Genomic DNA, 26,092 nt, shown 5'->3' on the forward strand with positions numbered 1-26,092 from the left:
TTTTCTCTTTCCGTGCTGTCTACAGGGAGATTATACCATTTCCAAAATCCTCTCCAATCACCAGCAGTGTCGAGATAAAGACAAAGAGAACATGTATTCTTCTTGTCATCAGTCATATCAGTCACAGAAAACTGCAGAGTGCAAGTGAACTGTGAAAACTCCTTTATTATATATCAAGGACGTCGTATTCTTCTTAGAGAATTTTGTGTAAATATATTCAAAAGGAACAGTTTGTTTCTCAACTTTTCAAACTACTTTTAGTGAGTCTTTTGACAAGGACAGCTCACTCCTGGTATACAGTAGAAAACTGCTTTGACAGCAGGGGACAACTTCTAGGTTGTGTTACAATAGAGAAAGACCACCAGGATGGATTGAACCAACAGCTTCACAGGAAGCCTGTGGTGCCTTTGGGGATGATGAACAAAGGCACAAAGGAAGCCACTGAGAAAGTCCCGCTCTATAGGAAGTCTGCACCTACTGTGGCCAGCTTTGGGAAGATGAAACTAAATGAAATGGAAAAGAAAGGAGAAGGAGGACAATCCAGGGTTTGGAACACAGAGGGTCACTATTGATATGTTGATGGGAGCTTAAAAATCTCAAAATTCAAATTCAACACAAGTCTATTAAAGATAAAATCTTTGACATTGATTTGTTTCATTGCCATCAAATAATTGTTGCTCTGATTTTTAGGCTTTTTTTTTTTTTCTTAACTGTTAATGTGCTTGAAGCTAAGACACTTCAACGGTTTGGCACTACTGCCCTCACGTGGACATTCAAAGTACTGATCAGGTTTGTGTAAACCTTTTTGTTACCTTTAAGATGAAGTAGAACAAATATTGCACTTCTTTAATGCAAAATGGTGTTATCTTTGCGTTTGTGTGTGTGTGTGTGTGTGTGTGTGTGTGTATTTTGGGCTTAGATCCATTCCTTCACTTCACATATCCACTCAGCTATATTACTGTAGGGTTTTAGGATTCAGCAGGGAAAACAAAGACTTAAGATTATTTATATTGTTTGTTGTCACTTGCTTTTGTCCTTTTGTCCTATCAAATAAAAAATGTAGAGTTATTTAAAAAAACAAACAACATTGAATTAATAAGAAGTGCTTCCGCTCCCTTAAGGCCAAAACAGAGAGAATGAGGAGGAGCTTCTTCCCCCAGGCTATTTTGGCCCTGAATCAGGTGTAGGGCTGGACTCTCACACACACATCGCATCACCACACGCACTCTGGTTTTTCTTTTTGCACACTTCTTATAATTTATCATTTCTTTTTTAAAATAATTTCCCACATGAACTGCTATTTGCACATTTTTACTGTAAATTTCTAAGTTAAAATCTGTAAATTTTTGTAGTAATCTGTAAATCTGTAATTCTTACTGTCATTTAATGGTCGAGCATTGCACAGCAATAAGCATTTCACCTCATGTCATACTGTGTATGGTTTGTGTGTGTGACAAATAAAAGTTGAATTTGAATTTAAAGTATGAGAGGAAAGAATATGTTTATTGCTTTTCATCTTTTATTAGTGAATAGCAGAAATGTGAAACTCTAATATACCATTCATGGCTGAAAATCATGAAAGGAAAGTGTGTGAGAGAGACAGAGATAGTCTTATTTGTAGTAAATCAGGTGCCTTCTTTCTGAATTTTCACTTAGTGGTGCAGTAACGGTTGGACAGCGGTGGCTGTGCTATGCAGATAGGAGCTAATCTCTTTGAGGGAGACGAAAATGAAACAATTTCAAGCCGTAAGCTTTTTTCCCCGTAGACATTTCATAACTGGACAGCTCTCAAAAGCAAGGTGAGAAAAGTGGAAACTGGAAAAGTCAAAGATTATGCCATAAAACTGGGTGTATTAAAATATGAAGGCTAAGATTCAGAGGAATGAAAGTGACATACACCGGCTACAGACGAGCTGTCCATGGTATAATCCTGCCCAGTGTGTACATCAACATTTAAAAAAATCAATGGCAAAGCTGTAAGCCAACATCCAAGCCAAATTTCTGTGTTTTTAATTAAAGAGGTGTAGAACTGTGCTTTAGATAAATGTTCTTCATGGGTTGTAGTTGTAGGAACGCTGGACCACATAGTCTGTAAAAGAAGGAATCCAATCTTTGGTGAGAGTCCAAATGTATGTGAACCAGGGGTAGAAAAGCTCTGGCTGTCTCGTAGCTCCCGTGATGATGATGTTCAGGGCGGCCTCTGTGGCGGGGTAGGCTGGCATGTTAACCTTTCCCCTAGGACACAAAAAATTCTTGCAATTAACTCATGTAAACAGCACAAATGATTTGACTGCAAATCTTTTTATGCATACTAACTTGACTTTGCTCATAGCTGTTTCGGTGTCAATGAGCCCCAGTGTGCACACAGAGATGGACACATTGCTCTTCTTCATAGCCAACTCATGACGAAGAGACCCAAAGAACCCATTCAAGGCACTTTTTGTTGAGACGTATGGAGCTGTTAAGGGACTGGGCATTTTACCTGTGAAGCATCAACAGCTGTTAGGAATTTTCTGGAGTTTTCAAACTTAACATGTCTCGACTTTCCTCTGCTAATCGATTCTTGGAGCTGCTTTTGGTTGCTCCATTATGTGGTTCGATAACCAAGGAGTCACCACAGCGGGTCGCTCCGCATGCTTGACTAGGCAGCTTTTTCTTTCTTTACACTGGATCCCCTCAGGGAATGTGTCAGGAAAACTGGATGGTCTACTACAGGACATTAGGCAAAAACACATATGATGGGTAAGGTGATAAATATCACTAATGTGGCTAAATTAATTAAAACTTGAAATTTTGATTTTCTCCGAATTATTGCATGGTCTTTACTTTACGATGTAAAGTGGCTTAAGGTGACTGTTTTTGTGCTTTGGTTGAACTATAAAAACAAACCTACCTGCAAGTGAGGAAACAATCACCAGCGATCCTTTATTTTTCTCAAGGGAGGGCAAAGCTTTCCAGGCCATCTGAATATAGCTGAAGAAATTGATCTTTGTACACAAACAAACATTCATGACTGAGGGCATTCCTTTCATTTTATGTTTCTGATAGAGCATCAAAACGCTCCGTTACCTTCATCAGCCACTTGGCATGTTCTACGTCTCCATCCCACATGGCGACACGGGTCGAGCCGATGTGATTGAGAACCAGGTAATCCAAACCTCCCAGCTTCTTCAAGGCAAAATCTACCACTCGATCAAGGTCAGACTCATTGGACATGTCTGCTGCTATATAAAAAGCCTCCTGGGCTCCCAAACTCAGACACTTTTCTACTACCTGTTAGTCACAATCAATAAGAATGGCATGAGTCATATAGCTAAAACTGCTACTCCAAAGAACTAAAGAATATCCTCATGTACCTCATACTGCCTTCTGAGCTGCTTGATTTCTAAAATATCATCCCTGACATGACTTACATAAACACTAGAACTAAATGACAGCATCTTAGTAGATTTTGAGTAGTTTGTATTGACTGACCTTCTGCAGTGTGTCCTTGCTTCTTGCTGTAATAACAATCTTGGCTCCAAAGCGGGCATAATGATATGCCATTTGTTCGCCGATGCCTTTACTGGACCCAGTCACCAATACCTTGGCACCTCTGAGAGATTCTGTGGCAAAGGTTAAATATACTATACTAATGGCATGTCATTATACTAATACACAAACATGGTAAAGGTGTAAGTGAAGCATTTAATAGGAATAATGCAGATGTGTTCAACGACCTGGAAACAATCCTTGCTGTTAATTGTCACTTTATAAATAAAATATAATACAAGCCAAAACTGTGTCCTCATATGCTCTTGGTGTTATGGTCTGTTTTGACTTTTTGCAACCATCCAAATAAAAAGATTGCACTTTGTTATTTTTGCCCGCCCAAGTATTGCATTTGGAACCCCTACACCACACAACCTGAAACTTTCAGGTTGAAGGACATTTGGAAAAGTTTCGGCCTTGACAGTAATGTATGAGGTGGTTAAAAAGTCATATACTGTGCTTAATCAATAATCTGCCTTTTCAGGGACTTCTCTTTGTCCAAGAAACACTGTTTTGTTTTTGAAGTGATTCTGAGATCTTATCTTATCTTTTAATGTCATTGACATCCAGTTTTTTAAGTGTTCACCCCTCATGCTTGATAATAGTTAAAGTCTTGTTTCCACACATTAACAAAAAGGAGAAATATACAGAACTGAAGTTTGGGAATATCAGATATCAGTATATCTGCAAATGTCTACTGTTAGGATGCCTGGGTCGTTGACCCAGGGTGTTTGAGTTTATGTTATTATTTATACTTTCTAGTTTTTGGTTTCTTTGAGTTCCGTCTTATGGCTTATGTCTCCCCTATCACCTGCATCCCCTTGTCTAGTTCGCGTCTGTGTATCCTAAGTTCCTATATCCCCGTGTTCAGTCAGTGTTTGTGTCTGCCCTGTTCCCACGTCTCTGTTCCCTTTGTAGTGCCTGCATATGAGTCTGTGTCTTTGTTCAGTCTGTGTTATGTGTTTCCTGTTTTACTTTGAAAGTCCATGTCTGATGTTAATGTGTCTGGTTTTGCTTCCTCTTGTCTCGTTAGGCCTGATTTGCCCCAGCTGTTTCCCTCCTGTTACCCATTCCCTGATTGCTCCCTCTGTGTATTTAAGCCCAGTGTTTCTCTGTGTCTGTGTTGCGATCTATTGTTTTCCTAGCTGTGTGTTCTGTCATTTCTCTAGTTTAAGTTTGTTTTGAGTTTTTTCAGTTATGTTATATTTTGAGTATTAAATTAAAGCCTTTTTTGAGTTCACGTCTGTCTCCGGAGTCTGCACCTTGGGTCCTATTCCTGCCTGCACACAGCCTTAACCTAACAGAAGATCGCGACCAGAACATGGACCCAGCAGACTCCGTGTGGTATCAGCGACCCGCAGTTTCTGCCTTCCTCAAGGAGATCGTGAGGGAGGAAGCTGAGCATGCCCAGGAGCTCCAGTCACCCTTCTATGGGTCACGTTTGGCTTTGGGAGGGCCCCGCAGCCTCCAAATGGCTACGGCCGAGCCAGCGTCTATGCCTCGGGCGATCAGGTTGAGCACGTGCTCCTTCTCTCCAGTCGCTACACCTCCGCCTTCACCCCTGGATTACCAGTCCGACAAGAGAGTTAAGCGGCGGAGAAAGAGAGATTATGTGACACCGGACGTTAGACTCACTCCGCTGCAGTCCTTCGCTCTGTTTTTGGGTCTGCCACGTTCTGAGCTTCACAAACTCTCTGCTTCCTCATCGCAGCCCGGTCCTTTGGAGGATTCGCAGCCCAGTTCGCCACCTCCCACTTCCCGGAGGAGGCGACGCTCACACCGTCACCACTCTTTTTCTGCGGAGCAACTCCCGGTGGTGAGTTGTGATTGCTGTCGTTCCTCGGAGCTGGAAACTAATAATCATATGAACACTGCTAAGACTGAGACTGTTAGACGTGGTGGTGGTAGGAAGTTAAAAAACGTTTTAGAAGAGTCTGTGTTTGCTGAGCCTGCTCCTTTGCACCATTGTGTTCCTGCTCCCAGGGCAGCTCAGGCCCAGCATTCCCCTGCACCTGTTTCAGTGCTTCAGGTGAGGGAGGCTGAGGTCCAGCTGGTCCCTGCTCAGGTGTCTAGGCTGGCTGAGCCTCTGCCTGTCGCTGCACCCGTACCAGCTCCTCGGGTGGGGACTGCAGCTGCCCAGCCGTTGACTGTGCCTGTCCCGGCTCCCAGGGTGAGGATGACCGGGAACCAGTTAGCTCCTGCACCCGTACCTTCTCCTCGGGTGGGAGTGGCTGGTGTCCGGCAGGTACTTGCACCTGTTTCTGACCTCGCTGGAGGCTCAGGTGAGCCCGTCCAGCAGTTTTCTGTAGGATCCGTAGGCTCAGACAACCTAGTCCAACCATCTGCTAATCCACCACCTCACCCGCCATTACTGCCATCGTTACAACAGTCAATACAACTTAAACTTCTCTCCATAGCTCAGACATTAGCTCACCTATCGGCTCAGTCACCTGCTCAGTTACCGCCTCAGTTGTTTGCTCAGCCTCCTGTCTCCGCTGGGGGGTCCGAGGGGCCGCTTCAGCCTCCTGTCTCCGCTGGGGGGTCCGAGGGGCCGCTTCAGCCTCCTGTCTCCGCTGGGGGGTCCGAGGGGCCGCTTCAGCCTCCTGTCTCTGCTGGAGAGTCCGAGGGGGCCGTTCAGCCACCACCGGCTCCACCGCCTGGTCCGGCCTCGGCCTCTGCAGCTCCGCCTGGTCCGGCCTCTGCAGCTCCGCCTGGTCCGGCCTCTGCAGCTCCGCCTGGTCCGGCCTCTGCAGCTCCGCCTGGTCCGGCCTCTGCTGCGCCGCCTGGTCCGGATTCAGCCTCAGCCTCTGTTCCTGCTTCTCCTCCGCCTGGTCCAGCTTCGGCCTCAGCCTGTGCTACGCCTGGTCCAGCTTCGGCTTCTGCTTCGCCTGGTCCGGCCTCAGCCTCTGCAGCTCCGCCTGGTCCAGTCTCCGAGTGTTCAGCTTCGTCTGCTCCTGAGGTCTCCCTGCTGTCTGTTCCTGTCCGGCCTGCTCGGCCTGCTCGTCCTGCCCGTCCTGTCCGGCCTGCTCGTCCTGCACGTTCTGTCCGGCCGATGTCTGGACGTCGTTGCCATTATGGACAGCCCTCGGAACTACGCCGCCGTCATGGACGGCCCCCTGAACTACTCCTCCACCAGTGCCTCCCGCCCGGCCGGCCTCCTGACCTGCTCGGTCGCCGTCGCTGCCTCCCGCCCGGCCGGCCTCCTGATCTGCTCCGTCGCCACCGGTGCCTTCTGCCTGGCCGGCCTCCTGAACTGTTTTCTGGGCTCTTGGACCATCAGCCTCCGGGCCGCCCCCCTGAACTGCCCGGGATTGGACTATCGTGCTGTCAGCCTCCGGGCCGGCCCCCCTGAACTTTTTTTGAGACTATTGCCTGGGCCTCTGCGCCTTTCGTGAGCCCTTTTGTTTGTTTGCTTTTGTACTTTGCCTGGGCCTTGGTGCTGTTGTTTTGGACTTTGTTTCTGTGTTTTGTTCTGTTGCTTTCCGGGCTCCAGTGTTTGCACTTTTTTTGTTTTGTTGTTTCTGGCTCCTTGTTTTGTTTCGAGCCCTCCATCCTGTTTCCCCCGCCGCCCACCCTGGTTGGGTTGTTTTTGTTTTTTTTGATTTTGATGTTTTGGTTTGGGCTGTCTCGAAGCCAGCCCTTAAGGGGGGGGGTACTGTTAGGATGCCTGGGTCGTTGACCCAGGGTGTTTGAGTTTATGTTATTATTTATACTTTCTAGTTTTTGGTTTCTTTGAGTTCCGTCTTATGGCTTATGTCTCCCCTATCACCTGCATCCCCTTGTCTAGTTCGCGTCTGTGTATCATAAGTTCCTATATCCCCGTGTTCAGTCAGTGTTTGTGTCTGCCCTGTTCCCACGTCTCTGTTCCCTTTGTAGTGCCTGCATATGAGTCTGTGTCTTTGTTCAGTCTGTGTTATGTGTTTCCTGTTTTACTTTGAAAGTCCATGTCTGATGTTACTGTCTGGTTTTGCTTCCTCTTGTCTCGTTAGGCCTGATTTGCCCCAGCTGTTTCCCTCCTGTTACTCATTCCCTGATTGCTCCCTCTGTGTATTTAAGCCCAGTGTTTCTCTGTGTCTGTGTCGCGATCTACTGTTTTCCTAGCTGTGTGTTCTGTCATTTCTCTAGTTTAAGTTTGTTTTGAGTTTTTTCAGTTATGTTATATTTTGAGTATTAAATTAAAGCCTTTTTTGAGTTCACGTCTGTCTCCGGAGTCTGCACCTTGGGTCCTATTCCTGCCTGCACACAGCCTTAACCTAACATCTACAGATGGAAACAAATTAAATGCTATTGTCCATTTGTGAAACATGCTTATTTAAAATGTCAGAGTGATATACAAGGTGTGGTAGGTTGTAAACCGGCTGGATGCAAAGCGTTGTAATTGTTGAATGGAGCACATGTCATGTGCAAGGGCATAACCAACAGTTCATTGACACAAATCAGATTAATTCAAATTCATTGCCTGTAAAAATCGAGGTGCAAATCTCATAAACACATATTCTATTCATATAGAAAACAGAAAACATATCAAATGTTTAAAGTGAGAGAACATACTATTTAAATAACATTGATCTTGCAGGGCGAGTGAGGAATTATTATTATTATTATTTTGATATATATTGGGTGGCTGTAGCTCAGGTGGTAGAGCAGGTCATCTACTGATCGGAAGGTTGGTGGTTCGATTCCCGGCTTCCCCTAGTCTGCATGCCAAATATCCTTGGGCAAGATACTAACCCTGACATATTACAAAACAATAATATGATTAATTTCCCAGAATGGAGTTGTAAAGGAATTAAATACTTAGAACATATATTAGAGGGAACAGAATTTATTCCATTTGACAGACTAGTTGAACAATATGGGATCAACAAGACAAGGTTTTTAGAATATCAACAAATTAAATCCATAGTAAAAAAGAAATTTAACCTCAGTCAAGTTGAATTACAAACACCACTAAGTGCGGCACATTTTCTTACTCTTAAATCCCCCAAATTATTATCTAAAATATACAGAACACTTTCTAAATTAGATGAATCAATATCCCTTCCTACTGCAAAGTGGGAAGCAGATTTATCAGTCAACCTAGACCAAAACTTCTGGTCTCAGATTTGCTTAAAAACTTTTAAATTAATTAAAAATCCCAGTCTGCAATTAATACAATACAAAATACTTCATAGAGTGCACTATACAGGTCATCGGATGTTCAAGATGGGCTTTACATCTTCCAACAACTGCTCACACTGTCAAGGCAATACACCAGACAATTACATCCACGCTCTTTGGTTCTGTCCACCAGTGCAAAAGTTTTGGCGCGAGATATGTGAAGACTTATCAAAGTGTCTGAAATGTAACATTCCAACCTCCCCCTTAGTGTGTTTACTGGGCAGCTTAGATAATGTCACTTCAGAAAAGAATATCGCCCATATGGTTTTCACTGCCCTATGCATAGCCAAGAAAACAGTCCTCATGAACTGGAAAAATAAAAATAATCTTAATTCTAACCAATATAGAAATTATCTATTAGATTACATTAGTCTTGATACAGCCTCTGCCACCACATTAGATCAATTGCTCTGGGCCCCTTTTATCAGCTCCATCACCTAGTGGAGGTGGGGGGTCATAGTTTGGTCCCGCCTTCACTGTTGTGATTGGTGAGGGGGTAGGGACAGGCTTAGGGCGTCGGGGGGTTCCCCGGAGGCATCTTCCTTGGGGGGCTCAACCCGGGGTAGCGGTCACGTCCGGTTGGGGGCTCTGTTGGCTCTCAGGTGACTGTTTCCTCGCAGCTGCGTGCAGCGGGGCTAGGGGAGGGTCTGTGCTGGCGGACGTGGGTTACTGACCTGGCAACCTGGCTGCCCCTGGGTGGGTCCGGGATGGGCGTGAGGTTCTGGGGGCGCTCCGTCTCTGGGCTGGGGCCCGGGCCGGGCCTCGGGGGCTTGGGTCCTGGTTGGTGTGTTGCCGGGGTTGTGGGCGGGTGGGTGCATGGGGGCCCGGCCCTGGAGCAGGGTGCCGCCGGTGCGTCGAGCCGCCTGGGGGGCTCTTCAACTGGTGGGGGGGATGGTCACATCTTGCAGGAGCTTTCTTCTCTTCAGGAACTCTCTGCAGGAGGGGGAGATACAGGAGAGGTGGAGGAAGATCTCAGCCTGGGCGTTTACCGTCTTATGTAGTCTGGAAGATGTGTGGATGGTGGGGTGGGTGCAGTTTTCTCTGTGGTGGGGTTGGGTGGACTGTCCAGGGCTCTGTGGAGCCGGGGGGCGCTACTGCACTGGGCCCCAGTCTGATGGGCCTGGGCCCCCCTTCCCTGGCGGGTCGCGGAGGGTGGGAGTGCCTACTGGGGTCAGCGGGGGAGCTGGCCCCAGGGAGGGGTTACCTGCCCCTCCCTTCCTTCCCTCCCCATCTCCAGCTGCCTCCCTCTTCCCACTCCTCCACAACCACCCACACATGCAGGGCCTTGGAGTGGGGGTATGTCACCAGGGTGCAGAGGAGGCTACCCCCCCCCCCCCCCCCCTGTCCCCTTCTGGCTGCCTCTGCCTCAATTTTATCCCACAACTTAGACATTCACATTATTCACACTCTCATTACACATACATATAGGATCTTGGGGGTGGGCACAATCACGGAGTCCAAATTACCATCAGGGTGTATACCTCACCCCTGACGTCGTTGCCCACCTCTCAATTTTAAATACACTTAGTCATTGAGGGCTAGCAGGGGGGACCATGCGCTTACCTGCTGCTCCTTGGCAGGTAGCTCCATGCCCTCCTGGGTTTTAATTGCACCTTAGAACACATATGCATCAACACTACAATGAGCGGGTGGAGGGAGGTTTGGAGTCTTCTCCCACCCCCATTCTCTGCGGCCTGCTGGAGCGGGAGGGCTAGTAGGAGGAGTTGGCCGTCCGACTGCGGTCTGGGGTGTGGGGCCTCCCTGCTGCTGCGGAGTCGGGGTGGTCTGCCTCTCCCCACCGCAGGGAAAAGGGTAACACCACCTGGGTCTGGGTGCAATTCCCCCCTCCAGGGGCAAGGGTACCTAGACCCGGTTTGTAGAGTACGCTTGGGGAGTGTGATTGTGTGTACAGCGTCTCTTTATGTCTGTCTCCACGTTGGTTGAGTGTGGAGTGAGTGCATATGAGAGCATGAGGGTGGGAATGGATGTTTGTGTCTGTGTGTGCCTGTATGTCTGTGTCTATATGTCAGGTTGGGTATCAGACGCCACCTCTCTGGGGACACCTCAGGCCCTCCAAGGTTTGGAGGCCTATCTCCACCCACCACCACTTCCCCTGCCGGTGGCGGACTCCCTCAGGTGTCGGTGTGTTGGTGGTTCTTTGTGTCTGGGGGTGGGCGTCCGGGTACACACCGGCTCACTCCTTGGCGGCCGCTTGTCGGGGCCTGGGGCCTGGGGCTCGCTCGGGCCCCTTTGGAGGTGGGGTGCCCCCGGCCTCTCGGCCTGGGGCTCGGTCACTCAGGCACAGCTGGGGGCCGGCGGAGCTCACGGGCGCGTCACTGCAACTCCCCCTGACTTCTGCTCCGCGGCTGCTGGGCGAGCCCTCATCTGGGACTCTCCTCAGCTCTTACTGGAACAGTGGCGCGGCTGCCCCTCTGTTGGTCTTCCATGGTCTCTTGTGTTCTGGGGGCCTCTGGATGTCTGGAGTTTTGATCTCCTCCATACCCGCTTCACACCCTGGAGGACGGGGCTGTGGCCCCCCCACACTCCCTAGCAGATCATTACATGGAGAAACCTTTGGAATGCAAGCATGCTGATCCACACAGGTATGCACACATGGGTATTCACAGACGCGGACTAAAGCTTTCTTGGCTGCTGCCTCAAAGCACACTGTGCGCTGTCTATCTTGCGTGCTGCACAATATCGTTTATTATTTAGTAAATATTGATATCTATGGCTAGCTAGTTTATTGTGATGGTGCTTTGTTTTCTCTATTATTATGTTGCTCTTTGTTGTTTGCTGTCTCCTCTGTTTGTTTTTTTTGTTTGTTTTTTTTTTTTTCTCCATACAGGTGACCCAGGAGTTCTTTTTTTTTTCTCTCTCTCTTCCCCCCCCTTCTCACCGTCTCTTCTCCCCTTTGGTTTTCTTTCTTTCTCTCCCCCTCTTTCTCTCATTCATTCCCCCTGTCCTATTTATTAAAAAAAAAAAAAAAAAAAAAAAAAAAAAATGACAAAGGATGAACTGAAGCTCTGCCATCACGTAATGTCGCATACTGCTGTTTCTGATGTCATTTAGAAAAAAAGAAAAAAAAAAAAAAAAAAAAAAAAAAAAAGATACTAACCCGAAATTGCTCTCCGATGCATTCATCGGAGTATGAATGTGTGTGAATGTCAGTTGTGCTTGTGCGAATGGGTGTGAATGCACAAGTTGTGTAAAGCGCTTTGAGTGCTCAGAAGAGTGGAAAAGCGCTATATAATAACTAGTCCATTTACCATTTACCATATATAAATATAACCGTTACAATCAAACAGAATCAGAATGCAATGCTGCAGAGACACCTGATCTCTTGCATGTAGAAACTTTTCCATACTCCTGGAATCTTTTGATGACGTTATATAATGTCAGTGATAGGATATTTCAAGTTTTTGCTATTTTACGTTTTCCTCCAGCTTTTTCTTTTTGTACCACTTACTCTTCTAGTCTTCCGTTGCCCCTGCCCCAACATTTTTGAGACATGTGGCTTCCATCAAGTTCAAGATGAGCTAATATTATTCTTAAAATGGTGAATTTTCCCGGCTTTTGTAAGTTCTCCATGTTCTATTGTGAATAAAATACGGGTTTTGAGAGTTGCAAATCATTCCACTCAGATTTCATTTGCACTTTAAAGTCGTTAAATTGCTTACTGTTTTCATAAAATATCCTAAAAACAATAAACCTTTACTATCCTTGTTAAAGAGATATGTTTGGTCCATGCAAATCAGAAAATTATATTATATGAGTTTATTTATTATGTGTAATGACTTTACATGTTTCATTCGGATGAGCTTAAGTTTCACAGTCCTGACTGTATGGCAAACATTTGATACGGAAAATGCAAACTATAATATCTGGGAGTAGGTGACGAGGAGAATACAGGAATATATAATTCACAAATTCATTCACTTGGCTTGTGTAAAATTATGATATTATTTTATGCCATGTTATACCCCTAATTAAAGATTGTGAATTATTATGTAGTTTTAGTTTGCATTATTCTCCTGAATTAGAAGAAGCTGATAACTATTGCATTAGTTAAACTGATTTGCATTACATTAAATTGCTGACTTGTTGTGAATGAATGATATTGTTTTATGATGCATTATATTGCTGAGTTATAAGAAATGCTGTTCGCAGAAGGTTATTGTCTAATTTGTCTGAGTAGAAGAGAACAGAGTGTGTTGGAGTTTTCTGCCCCATTTCAGCAGGAGCAGATAAATAGGGAGCCAAGGTCGTAGCTTAGGCGCTGTGTGAGAGAGAGCATGTGAATGTTTAGGCTTTTTATGATAAGGTGGAGGCACCAGAGGTTATAAAAGTTTGAGCAATGCTCCACCATTTTGAGATTTTGAGGCTGTCTGCATCAGTGTCCATCTCCCACGTGTGTGTTCATTAAAATCATCGTTTGACTCAACCCGGCCGGACCAGTGTTGTTATTGTGGTTTTTCTCTTGTCTCCATCCCCAATATTTTGAACCTTAACATTTTGGGGGCTCGTCCTGTGGTATTGGGGTGGAATTTAAAAGTTTGGACGGTCCGAGGTTGTCGAACGGACAGGCACGAGCCAGTGGTCTGATGTGAGTGGACAAAAGCCGGCTTATCTAAAGGTAAGGCACTACCTGTTGAATTATTTCCAAAGTGTGCCAAATTGGATATGACTAAATTAAAGTCTACTCACTGAAATTACTGGTAGAGTGTCTGTTTTGATTTTGATGAGAATCTCCGTGTGGTATGCAGTTAAAGTTGCTTAAGAGTATTTAATGAAGTTGAAGAAATATGAAACTGTTCCCAGAAGTAACAGAGAATGTTGGGTTTGAGTCCCTGGATATTGAGCTGAAGGCTCAGGTAGTTTGGTAGGGAAATTAGGACAGAAACTGTTCCCAGAAGTAACAGAGACTGTTTAATTGGTCGTAAAAAAGTTATCTTTCTTCGGTGAGACCCGTTATGGTAAAATTTCTCAAAATCGGTTAGGTGAAAATTATTATAGGACGGCAGCCCAGAAGTCTGCTAAGAAGCACATAGCCCGGGGGTTACGCCCCCTCCTGGCCGTGGACGCGCGGTCTTGACCTGTCGGCGAACAGGGGTAGTTCAGTTTGGCTTTAACTGTGGGGTACAGGGCATCCCGAAATAAGCTAGGAGTTAGAATCTCCTCACCGTTTAAATGGTGTGATGTGCTTGTTTGGACAAAGTTAAATTGAGTAAGGGATTTAGAAGTTAGGTCAGAAACTGTTCCCAGAAGTAACAGATACTGTTTGATTGACTACAAAAAAGTTGGACTTTCTTCGGTGAGACCCGTTATTTTAAATTTGTCGAAATTTGTTAGGTGCTGAATCTGTCAGGCCTGTCAGTGATTGTAAATATAAGACGTCTTTGTAATATAAAATAGAAGAGTTTTGTCTGAGCTTTGTGTGACCCTGTGTGTGACGACAGCGCACTGCAGCGCTGCGAGCTATTTTTAGACGGTGTGAACATGCAAATGAGCTGTGACGCGCACAGAGGACTTTTGTTGCTGTTTAGCGTGTTTTGGAGTTTTATAATTTTGATTTGCAAACAATGATACATGCCTGTAAGTAAAACGCTGATTTTGCTGATTATGATACTACAAATAAGGTGTTGAATGACTGGGGTGTGAATGATGTTGGAGTTTAAAGCGGAAACTCAGAGAGGAGTGTGTTGGGAGACTGGCATGTAGTCTGCAGTGCAAAGGTGGGCGTCTTGCCTGCTAGTCTATTTAACAGTGATGAAAATGATATTAAATAAATCTCTCAGTGTGTTGATACAGGTGGCTACGGGGCTGGACCAACTGCCCCCACAAGCACGGCGGCCGAAGCAAAATTATAGTAATGGAAACCAAACTCAGCAAGAATCAGCAGCTGTGAAAAAGACAGCAGCTAGCAGAGAATTAAAGGAGAAATTAAGAGAAGTTTTAACACATAAAATTGCGGCCAACAGACTTGTGGAGGTTGGGAAGGCGCCTGGAGCATCACAACAAAAAGGTGAAATAAAAACACACAAGCAGAGAAATGTGAGAGAGAGGCACGTGCTAGAGAAATGCCTCGTTTGAGAAAAAACGTTAAATTAGCCCATGTACAAACACACACACACGCAATGAAGAAACAGCTTACACCCATGAACATGTGAAGATTTTCCAGCAACTTTAAAGCAGTGAAGCTTAACATACACCCGCCGTTACACAATAAAGTTTATCCACTACTAACAAATAAACCCTCTGGGTTGCAGGACAACAACTTAACTTCAAAAAAAAATCACAACCAGTGATAACACGACAAATTTAGTGGTTAATAAAAGTCAAATTGTGACATGTTTTCTTCTGATTGATTAATACAAGTGATTACTGAATGAAAGAAAATTCCATTTTTGTGCTTTAAACATGATCTTAAGAATTTTAACATGTACCTGTGTTGTCCTGTCAGCTTGGTGGGTTATGAGAGGATTATATGGTGAGAAAAAACAAAAAAAGGGGGAGAGAAGGCTGACACAGGGCCTGGTCCCGTTGTTTTTCCCCTCTCTGAGTAACACAGCCAATACAACATGATTTTCCTGTTCGTTTGTTTTTGTTTTTGTTTTGTTTTGTTTTTTCTCTTTATGCTTGATTACAGGCTGCTTTGTCGGCCCGGGAAGCCGAAGCTGACTCTGGACTCCTGCTCTCCCCTCTACCATCTTTGCTCTCTCCTCTACCATCTTTGCTCTCTCCTCTACCATCTTTGATGTGACCCTGACCAAATGCTAAAGCAGCTGAACCCGCAACAACAACTTGAAAATGTCAACAGTGCTGCAGGAAAATGATCTCATGCAGCAGAGACGGAGAGCGGTAATCCAAGGCCCGTTTCACTACACGGGGAGATTTCTGTCAGCGTCTTTTCTTTCTGAGAAGATTGAGGAAGGCCCGGCTCCCACCACCGATTCTGACCACCTTATATAAAGGAACTATTGAGAGCATCCTGAGCAGCTATATCACTGTCTGGTTCGGGAACAGCACCATGCCGGACAGACAAGCACTACAGAGGGTTGTGCAATCAGCTGAGCGCACCATCCGCTCCGAGCACCCTGACCTGCACTCAATCTACAGCAGGCGGTGCTGGACCAAGACCAGGAAGATCGTGAAAGACCTCAGCCATCCCAACAACAGACTGTTCTCTCTGTTGCTGTGTACGTGACAAATAAACATCTGGATTTGGAAAACGAGGCACTCGCAAAGCCACCAGCATTGTGCCTGATTGGACACACCCCTCTCACACACTCTTTACATTCTTGCCATATGGAAAAAGACAGCTTCAGCTGACAGAGCTGTGACGAGACGCCCATTAAGCCCAGATGAAAAGTGAGGCCGAGCAAAACCATGCTGACCTTAACCACTCTGCATTAAAACTGTGCAGGACAGTGACGGACCAACAATGACCATCGGGCAGCAGAAAGGGCGTGCCAGAGACAGGAGGAGTAACTGAGGTCAGGAGGCACCTCAGAATGGACAAAACACCAGGAGAAAATAAGCTGAAGGCACAGGTGTCGGGGCTCGGCCAGGAGCTGACCTCTGAGAAGAGCCGAACAGCAGAGCCGCAAAAGGCCGTGGAGCAAAGCAAGGAAAACATCAATGGACTTAAATCTGATTTCTACGGAAAAGACTCTGAGGTTTCTGCCCTCAATAAGACCTCGAGGCATCAGAGCAGAAACTGAGCATGGCCCAGGAGGAGCTAGCTGAAAATCGAACCCATCAGGCTTGGAGTCCAAGACACCGGACTTGAAATCAGGCCGGAGCATCCTGGAGCTAGATGAGCAGTGTGATTTGTCCGGTCTGCTATGGAGCGAACGTTAGGGGGATGGCTTCCTGTCGCCTCTGCCGTCCTCCGATCGCTCAGCGTCCTGGGCTGCCCAGCTCTGGACTGAACGCTCGGGCCGAGACACCCAAACAACCATGGACTCCATTCCCCTGGAATGGGACCACGACTACGACCTGAGCCGTGGGCTTGAGAGTGCAAGCAGGGATCCCAGAGAGCCTTGAGGCCTGTGTTAAACTAACAGAACAAAGATTGAGGTCTTCCACTGGGGAGGTGGAAGCTGCAGACTCTCCTATACACCTTCTGGATGTCAGCCGTTCCACCTGCAAACAAACGGACAGCAGTCGCACTTCTGCAAGCGACAAACGGACATCCAGACAATTGAGCTGCGTATCAAAACCCTGAAGGAAGACCGAAGCAAAAGGGTCAAGTTAAGGAGGAGCGAAATAAGGAGAAGATGCTGGACACTGGAGAAAAGGACTGCCTCAATTGGGGCCAGAACCAGTATGGACAGAACTCTGAGCAGCAGCACCAATGGATGCAAACAGACTGAAAAGGAGGAGGGCAGGACCCAGGGCACGCTTCAGGCCGTGGTTTACCCAGAACACTACAACAGGAAAGTGATGAACACAAACACCCACACAAACACACACATCTACATGCACCGACTCAGAGTGAAAAGAAACATACATATGAACATATGCACTCGTTGATTGAGGGAGAAATGACACACACACACACACACAAATTAAAATGTTGATTCAATGAACTGAGAAGTGATCCACACACACACACGCTGATGCAATGAAGAATGCTTTACTAACAAATGCTGCACACAAACATCCAAATACGGAGTTGGTTACAACAGCAAGAACTGATTGATTATTTATTGCTTAAATGTATTTCATGCCACGCAGAGGGCATTTGTGTAGATTTAGAGGACATGGTCTGAAGCACTTTGATAATGAAAACAATGTCTGTGCGTGATGTCTGTTTATGGCTCAAAGCCTCCACTGAATTGTTTACTGTGCTTCACACAGTCTAACAAGGAGCAGTGGTACAGAGCGAAAATGATGAATGAATGGTGTGAGTTTTATTTCGAAGAGATTATGAAAAGGTTGTGTTGATTCAACTTAGTTGTTTACGTTTTTGCCAAGGTAAAGAGTTGGTGTGTAACTAGTGTCCACTATTGAGTCAAGTAAATCCAACATGTTTTGTTGGTGCAAAAAGGAGTTTTGGTTGATCTTTGGGTTTTGTTTGATACTAGGTTGATTCTATCAGTGAGGTTTGGATTATTCTCTTTCTCTAAGAGAGAGAAAGATGGTTTGAACTTTGGACATGTTTGCAATGGGCCCCAGTATCTGTTATTATATGAGTGTTTTATTGTTTACGTTTGTTTTTGCTTTTGTTACAGTGCACTGAGATAAGAACATCTGAGAGGTGTGATCCACCGGTGGTGATATTTTGGTATTTTGTGAGTTCCTGATTTAACAAATCAGCTCTTTAATCCAGGCCTGAGAGATTGAACTTTAAAGCGCTATAAAATATTCTTATTGAAAACAGTCGCAAAGTATTTTTTCTCCATGATTATAATGAGCTTGGGAGAAAATTGACTTATATGGGACACTGATCCTGAAGCCTAAAAGGATTGCAGCGAGTCAATCCAGTCCAAAGAAGGAAAAACAAACAAGGAGCTGTTTCCTTTAAAATGATGACGTCATCTTGCTGGTGATGGAGCCTCGAATAGGCTGCGCGTGAGACTCCATTATCAGCAACTTTTGGTATGAATGTGTGTGGATGTATGCATATGACTGACGACTAAAAGTCATGGACTGACGACTAAAAGTTTAACTGACTTGATACTGAGACAAAAACGGTGCTGACTTTAGGATTATTAAATGTCCACAGACAATTCACCCAGCCTGTAAAAGAAGGGTGGATGTTTTGTTTTGCTTTGTTTTGTCTGCAAGAACAGAAGAATGACAGAGACTAAAGAGCTGTAGCTTCACAGCAGTGTGAACTGCAGACTGAACCCTTTGGTTGCTAATTTTGAGCTACTGATGTTTGCATTAAGGAAATTGTGTTTTAGTAGCTGTGTTTTAATTAAGGTATTACATTATATTGTTGGGAATATTAAATGCTAAAGTGAAGAAAAGGTTTGATCCCACTCATGACTGAGCATGTTATTATTAACCATAGTGGGTCACTATAGAGAGTCAATTAATTTTAGAAAAAAAAACAAACAAACAAAAAACCCTCCACCGAGGTCTATGAAAAAGAGGGGAATGATAGACAGCCACACTCAAAATGGAGATATGTAATGATAAACACTGGTCCCCGTCTTTTGGGCGCTCTCTTGAAGTAGTCAACAATTTAAAAGTAAGATAAAATAACAGGGGCATGTGCTGAGGGGTGGTGCTGCACAAGAACAAGAGTAAAATAAAGAAAATATTGTTTTTAGAAGTGCAAATTAAAATGTACCATTACACTCAGAGGATCAATATGAAGCTTGATATTTGTTAATTTTGAATGAAGTACATGACTGGTGACTGTTCTGTCCTGAGCTTTTGTTTTTACAGCACCCGCTTGATCACACCAACAGTTTCTCGCCACCGAAGAGGGGTACTTGAAAAAAAATAAAGAACGGGGAGGAATATCATCAAAACTGGAAAAAGGTAATCCCCAAAGGGGGTGATAACGCCATAACTTTCACTTATGGTCAAATTCTCAAAATTTGACCCTCAAAAATTCTTCAAACATTTAGACACAAAGTGGAGATTTAGATAAATATAATGTCGTAAACCACATAAGCATGTAGTATTTGATTCAATAACATGGTGAAATAACAAGCAGCAAAAGGTTGATCATGTTAATGGTGTTTATTCAAGGGTGCAGAGGAGATTATTATTATTATTAAAGACAACAAATGAAATAACGAAAAGTAGAAGTGGAAAGAATTTGCGTTAACGGTAATAAAATCAAAACAAAAAGGAATACTAACTAAAACTGTACTGAATGTTCACAAAACTAACTAAAATTAACTGGATTTATAGCAAAATGTGTTTGGTTGCATTGATGTGTGCGTGCCCTGCTATAGTGAAATTAAGGTAGTACGTTAGTCGAGTCGTCTGTGTTGCTGCTCCGTTTACGCGCAGAATCAGGTCAGGAAAAGTCGGGAGACAGCGCCAGAATAGAATTGAGGATGATTTTAATATGACTGTTTTGTAGACATAACAAGAGTCTTGTAGTGGAGAGGGACGTAATGTCCTCCTGAGACCCAGAGAATAAGAAAAAAACAGGGAGAAAATATTTTCGTTTTTTCTTTTTTTTTCTTTTTTTTCTTTTTTCTTTTAAATAAATCAAGTGTTATTAAAATAAAAAATCTCATAAGATGAAGATCAGGGACCAACCCAGAAGTCACTGACACTTCACTAGCTGTAAACTATTGGTTTAGGAATAAGTGATGGCACTGAACTTTCTATTTCACAAAAGTCAATTTATTTAGGATATCTGAGGAAGTACTGATTTTATTTGGAGACACAAAAGAACATTTGGCACTTCCCTCATCTCACATCTGTTTCATTGTTGTACCCAATCATTCTACAACTGAAATGCCTTGGACTGCTAACCATTTCAGGCAAGTGGAGTGAACCATATTTTGCTAGACTCTCATCAGATTGGGGCTTCCTTTTATTGATCTTTGGAGAGAAGTCTTCATTACTGGTATTATTCAGGTCTTGTTCACATGTTTGTCCCAGGTTTCTCAGCCAAGAGGAGCTTAAACCCCAGATACTGTGAGTTCTTTTCACACGTTGAGATCACTGATAACTCTCAGCAACGACGTGATCTCGTAGAAACAATTAGGTGTTATGGATTCAACTATAATTGCGACTCTTATTTTTTACTTTACTGGAAAACATTTCTGCATTTTACCCATATTTTATTTTTAACTCAAAATCAAAATTCCAGATTCTATTACATGTTGGTTTTGCACCAGATAGGACGACAGATTTCAGGTGGCCCTGTGTCTTTCTCTATTACATCTGCCACTGCATCTCGATAATCTTTGTGTGGCTTTTAGTGGGTCCTGACCCTCTCATATTTTGAAAAATCTATGTTTGAATCTCCCTTAATAATTGTGTTAAGAATTCTCTCCGCCTTTGTCAAAAGTTGGGTATTAGGAAAAAGTGAAATAAATATAAATATAAAGTCCCAATGTGTAGAGCACACATTAATAAATTAGTCATGTTCCCTGTGAAAGTAAATGAGCCTAATTCTTAAAGACCCCTGAAATTATTTACCAGATGTTTATTTTTTGAATAAAATAAAAATCTGAGTTTAACAAAACATTTTAAATGTAAATATCAAGCTTACCTTTCTCTCTTCCATAAAATGTGCTTGTGGGCACGCCAGCCATTTTGAAAAGGTGGGAAAAACAATTGGCAAGGCCACACCCCCACACATGTGACATAATTTTAAAGGTACTGTTGTCCTCTCTAAGAAACATCAGGACTTAGAGGAGTGGCAAGTAGAGTATGAGAGCTACAAGCAAAAAACTAAATGTGTACTACAGTGCGCAAAAATGAATTACTGGGTCATCAGGGGGTCTTGAGGGACATTTATAAAACAAAAAATCCCACAAACCTTAAAAGTGCACTTGAAAAGCTCACACAAGAAGGTTAACCTAGCTTACCTAGAAGACCTCATCAGGGGGAGCACACTCCCCCTCTTTGAAGAGCTCACCCACTTAACTCGCATCCCAAGAAAACAGCTAACCCCAGATAAGGCAGCGTGATGTATCCCGAGATAACAGGACTGGGACATCTAAATAAAGGTGTGAAACAATCGCCTTCAAAAGGTTATCAATTAACTTTAACCAAAACTAGGACCACTCGGTGCGGCAAGAGTTAATAGTTATTAGTCTCAACACCCAAGGATAATTAGAAGAGCATGACTGATATGATGGAACTGAGATTTTGTTACACTTAACTTTTGCAAAACACAAATAGAACTAAATTGAAACTAAGGATTTTCAGAAAATAAAAACTAGACTAAACTAGCAAAGAATTGGTAAAAACTAATTACAACTGGCAAAAATTGAAAATCTGGAGTCGAAACTAAATAAAAAATAAAACCTAATGAAAATGGCGAAACGTTTAAAACCCTGGTGCAGAGATTGGCAAATCTGACCAGGAAAAGTATGAGATGGATTGTCAGGACAGTCAGCGTTAAAGCCACTTTTGACAGTCCATACTAGGATGGCATTGGACATCTTGGGGGTGGGAAGGGGTTGGTGTGACCAAGGTGTGGTTTGGCTTGTTGTATGTATATTTGAGATCATATGGCTCTGGATGGACCAGTTACCAGGGCATGGAAGGAGGACAGACTCATTAAAGGAGGAGAAGGAATTTCCTGGGATTGGAGATCCTCTGGGTGAGTGGTTGATTAAAAGCATGCATAAAATAGAAGTTATCTGTTGTTATTGATTGGTAGTAGATTGATAATTGGCCACATTTACAGCTGTATTGACTTGTTGTGGACGTAGTCGACTTCAGGTTTAAACACTCTCATTAACAGGTTGAAAATAGTGACATTAAAGGAAGAGTATGCAGCGCCACCCTGTCAGACGCCAGTGACGGTGGAGCTCACTGATGAATCAGGTGAGCTGGATTCATGGCTGATTTGAAACTAAGATCCCCCTGCTGTGGTCAGTAAGGGGAGAAAAGGGGGAAATAAAATTAAAAATAAAAGAGGCATTTATAAACGTTTATGTGTCAAGTGAAACGGGACAAAAGGGGGTGTTTTACTGTTATTTTCAATGTCAGCATTATTATTGTATGAGAATCATGCAACAAGCATTGCATCGATGATCATTTATTGAAGCTTTTGACCTTATACTAACATCTGTGTTCCTGTGATTGTTATAACTTTTGATGAATCTTCTATTTACAGGTGTTAGGATAATGATATAATTTTTCATTGCAGGTGTAACCATGATCATTTTTATACATATTGCAACTTGTTGCTCATTGTAGAGTTGTGCTCAAGTTAATAAGGGTTAAAAGCTACAGCCAGCGCGAATGTCTGACTGATCTATTGAGGGGAAAGGCTTCGAGCATAGAAGGCCACACGCGCTTACATAACATTGATATCATGTTATTCTTTGTGATCTTTTCTTAAATTATGTCTTTAAGGTTAGTTTAAATAGTGGCAGTTAATTAAACGTTATTAAAATATTAAATACCTGAGTCAGAACGTTACACGCGGATCACCTTAAGAGTCTGGGAAACTTTGTAGCTGCCTAACTTTTTTTGAATGTTCTAGCTCCGTTGATTTGACACATTGGAATGTGTCAAAAAAGGGGGGGAAGGTTGAGCTTTAACATCAAACCAGGATTATTTGAACATTTTATAACTTCATTTGTGTCTTTAATAATTTAGGAATGGTAAAGCTTAAGCTAATAGCGGTCCGAGAAGACGGACCTTTTAGAGAATCAGTGAAAAAGCATAAACTATCACTTTCATGTTTAATCATTACTCATTGAAATGAACTGAATAGCGTTTAGAAGATTTGTTAATTTTTTGTCTTTTGTTAAAAAGAGGGGTTTCAATAATTTTCAGACACACCTTGCAAATGTGCTTATAACGAGTTGGCACTCGGCCTTTTGAAGGTCAGAAGCTTCGTTTGGCGTGACTGTCCGGACTGATAAAGTGTAAGAAATGCCTTGAGTGCGGAAGGCTAAATGCAAACATGCTTACACACACATAAGATATGATTAGAATAAGTCCCTGGGACATTCTGAATGTTTTAGACCAATTCTGAATCACTAGAAGGTCAGTAGATAATAACATTAGATTATTAGGGTTAGGAAGAGAGGTGTTTTGGTTTTCTGTCTCTTACAGAGAAAGGAACAGACACCAGACGAGGTCACAGAGATGCGAGGACCCTCCGTAGCAGAGTCAGACACAGTGACTGCCGAGACATCAACTGGGTCCAAGGGTCATGGCGTTTGGGCTCCAGCTAGTCATCACAAAAGGATGGATCCCATAAACACAGCAATAACCATGAAGGGGTTGGCGGAAATCCGGGAACACCAGACCAACGAAGTTCGAGAGGCTTTTGGGCAAAAAGGGGACACCTTCCTGTTCCTTTTTCTGGAGAATACACAGATCGTTGTTTGAAATCGGAGCAGAATAATCCCCTGATCTGTGTTACGACTGAAGGGTTGTCTAACCCCTAAGGTTGAAGAATTAAGAGCAGAGGATCACGCAACTGGACGACACTGGTAGCTGCAGCAATAGAATAAAGGTTAAGAGCTCTTCGGACAGAGGTTCTAGTCTACGTCTGAATGGTATAAGGGAACACCAAATAAAGCTGTGGGAGAACAGGGGAGTGTCATCTGGACCTGCTATCCTTGTAGTAATAGTTTGTCTTGCACCTGACTTGCGCAAACACAGAGGTCATCTTACATATGGTTTGCCCCTCAGGGGGACAAAGGACCTCAGGAGTGAGAAGAGATGAACCCGGCCACACTGGGCTACAGGGTGTTTGTGAGGTCATTATTCTAATGACCTCATCAGGGGGAATTGTAAAATTATGATATTATTTTATGCCATGTTATACCCCTAATTAAAGATTGTGAATTATTATGTAGTTTTAGTTTGCATTATTCTCCTGAATTAGAAGAAGCTGATAACTATTGCATTAGTTAAACTGATTTGCATTACATTAAATTGCTGACTTGTTGTGAATGAATGATATTGTTTTATGATGCATTATATTGCTGAGTTATAAGAAATGCTGTTCGCAGAAGGTTATTGTCTAATTTGTCTGAGTAGAAGAGAACAGAGTGTGTTGGAGTTTTCTGCCCCATTTCAGCAGGAGCAGATAAATAGGGAGCCAAGGTCGTAGCTTAGGCGCTGTGTGAGAGAGAGCATGTGAATGTTTAGGCTTTTTATGATAAGGTGGAGGCACCAGAGGTTATAAAAGTTTGAGCAATGCTCCACCATTTTGAGATTTTGAGGCTGTCTGCATCAGTGTCCATCTCCCACGTGTGTGTTCATTAAAATCATCGTTTGACTCAACCCGGCCGGACCAGTGTTGTTATTGTGGTTTTTCTCTTGTCTCCATCCCCAATATTTTGAACCTTAACACTTGCTTTTGCTGTGTGTTTGGATCATTACTCATCTGTAATGGGAACTTCTGTGCCATCAGTTTTGCAGCATTTAACTGAATCTGACAAGTGGTAGCAGAATTCCTCCTGCTATTTCTATCAGCAGTCTTAGATTCATGTTATTTCCTGTGAACCATTTGAATGCAAGTTCAACAGTTGAACGTCACTTCAGACCTGTTATCTGCTTAATTGATGCACACGTCAACGTACAGATGTTTATTAGAGATTACTTTTAAGCCTCAATCAAAATCAAAAGCAAGGTCATGAGTTAAAAGATAACTACTTCAGTTTTGGAAGGCACTGCACGTTTTTATTGTCCGCACAACTGTTTCAATCAGTCAAACATTAACTACAGAGTGCAATGATCTTTTACCTCGTATGAATCTTTTAACTTTAACGTCTAACCTAAGTAAATGTCATATGCAGACTCCTTTAAAATGCTTTCATACACTGTTTTCACGCCATTCATTCCATAAACAACACCCCAGCCTGTTGCAACCTGTAGCTCTAATAGCACCGTCTTTTATCAGCAGAACTGCTCTTTAGGTCATTGAACCAAAGTTTACAGATAAATATAGATTAATACTTGCACTCAGTAACAATAAACATAATCGTACTTTACCTGCATCAAAATTGCTGGTCCATCTGATGGCCAGGAAAGCAACAAATATACAACTTAAAATAATCTTTATGAAAGCTTTCATTTTTAACAGCTGGCTGCTAGTTGTTTTGAAGTGTTGGGCTTTAGACAGTTTACGTTTGAGGACACAAACTGCCTTTTATGCAACCGCATTCCATTCACACTCCTCCTGTCACTCTGTAAGGAGGCGTGTTTTCAAAAGTGGTGAACTTCAATAAGGCCCGCCCTCAAATGCAAAGAGAAAGTGCTTTTTTATCAACACATTTCCTTACAGTAGCTTTAACTTTTTATTTAATAAACTGCACAGTGTTTGATTTAATTAGCAATAAATAAATCCAAAAAGATAAGACATCAAATGCCAGTTTTAGTCTGTCATGTTTAGCATCTACATGGATGTTAAAAAAAAATCACCCACAATAATTATTTATCTGAGCTGAGCACTAAATCAGACAAAAAGCCTGAGAAATCAGACAGAAACTCTGTGTACAGCCCAGTTGGATGATAGATGATAACAAATGAGACTGGTTTTTGAGTTTTCCAGTTGGGGTGGACAAGGCTAAGCATCTGGCTTTCAAATGAATTCAAACTCAGTCTTGGTCTTTGATTTTGGTTTAATAATCTAGTGTGGAAAATTGCTGCCACACTGCACCCTCGGCCTGACAATTCTGACAATTAGTGTTGATTCGTTTAAACTAACATAATCATCCTGCTGTAAACAGGTTTCTGTCAGGCAGAGTAAATCAATTTGTTGATCAATTATTAG

General features: G+C 43.3%; 2 protein-coding genes and 1 long non-coding RNA gene across 3 annotated transcripts; 2 read left to right on the forward strand and 1 right to left on the reverse strand.

The window, feature by feature from the left end:
- Window positions 1-267: 267 nt before the first annotated feature.
- LOC146680415 (hydroxysteroid 11-beta-dehydrogenase 1-like protein) lies at window positions 268-25,489 on the reverse strand. The gene is made up of 6 exons (XM_085448756.1): window positions 25,312-25,489; window positions 3,475-3,605; window positions 3,070-3,273; window positions 2,894-2,987; window positions 2,317-2,482; window positions 268-2,235 (listed from the first exon to the last, which is right to left on the reverse strand). The coding sequence occupies exons 1-6, from the start codon at window positions 25,391-25,393 to the stop codon at window positions 2,052-2,054; spliced, it is 861 nt and encodes a 286-aa protein (XP_085304882.1). The 5' UTR covers window positions 25,394-25,489; the 3' UTR covers window positions 268-2,051.
- Window positions 4,836-6,914, forward strand: LOC146680416 (uncharacterized). Its single transcript, XM_085448755.1, has one exon. The coding sequence runs from the start codon at window positions 4,853-4,855 to the stop codon at window positions 6,881-6,883; it is 2,031 nt and encodes a 676-aa protein (XP_085304881.1). The 5' UTR covers window positions 4,836-4,852; the 3' UTR covers window positions 6,884-6,914.
- On the forward strand, window positions 17,798-24,169 carry LOC146680417 (uncharacterized). Its single transcript, XR_014917871.1, has 2 exons — window positions 17,798-21,949; window positions 22,094-24,169. It is a non-coding gene; the product is annotated as an uncharacterized LOC146680417 (long non-coding RNA).
- Window positions 25,490-26,092: the final 603 nt, after the last annotated feature.

Source organism: Copadichromis virginalis, linkage group LG23, assembly GCF_057382275.1.
Source record: "Copadichromis virginalis isolate Kocher_CV1m ecotype Utaka linkage group LG23, C_Virginalis_male_GT1.1, whole genome shotgun sequence".
Classification (NCBI taxonomy): domain Eukaryota; kingdom Metazoa; phylum Chordata; class Actinopteri; order Cichliformes; family Cichlidae; genus Copadichromis; species Copadichromis virginalis.

Bases quoted from the DNA above. Each gene is read 5' to 3' on its own strand.
- LOC146680416 (XM_085448755.1), top strand. From the start codon at position 4,853: ATGGACCCAGCAGACTCCGTGTGGTATCAGCGACCCGCAGTTTCTGCC.
- LOC146680415 (XM_085448756.1), bottom strand. From the start codon at position 25,393: ATGAAAGCTTTCATAAAGATTATTTTAAGTTGTATATTTGTTGCTTTC. The intron at 3,274-3,474 runs GTCAGTCAATAC...TGTGACTAACAG, and splicing joins GCAAGGACACACTGCAGAAG to GTAGTAGAAAAGTGTCTGAG. The intron at 2,236-2,316 runs GTTAGTATGCAT...TTTGTGTCCTAG, and splicing joins ACAGCTATGAGCAAAGTCAA to GGGAAAGGTTAACATGCCAG.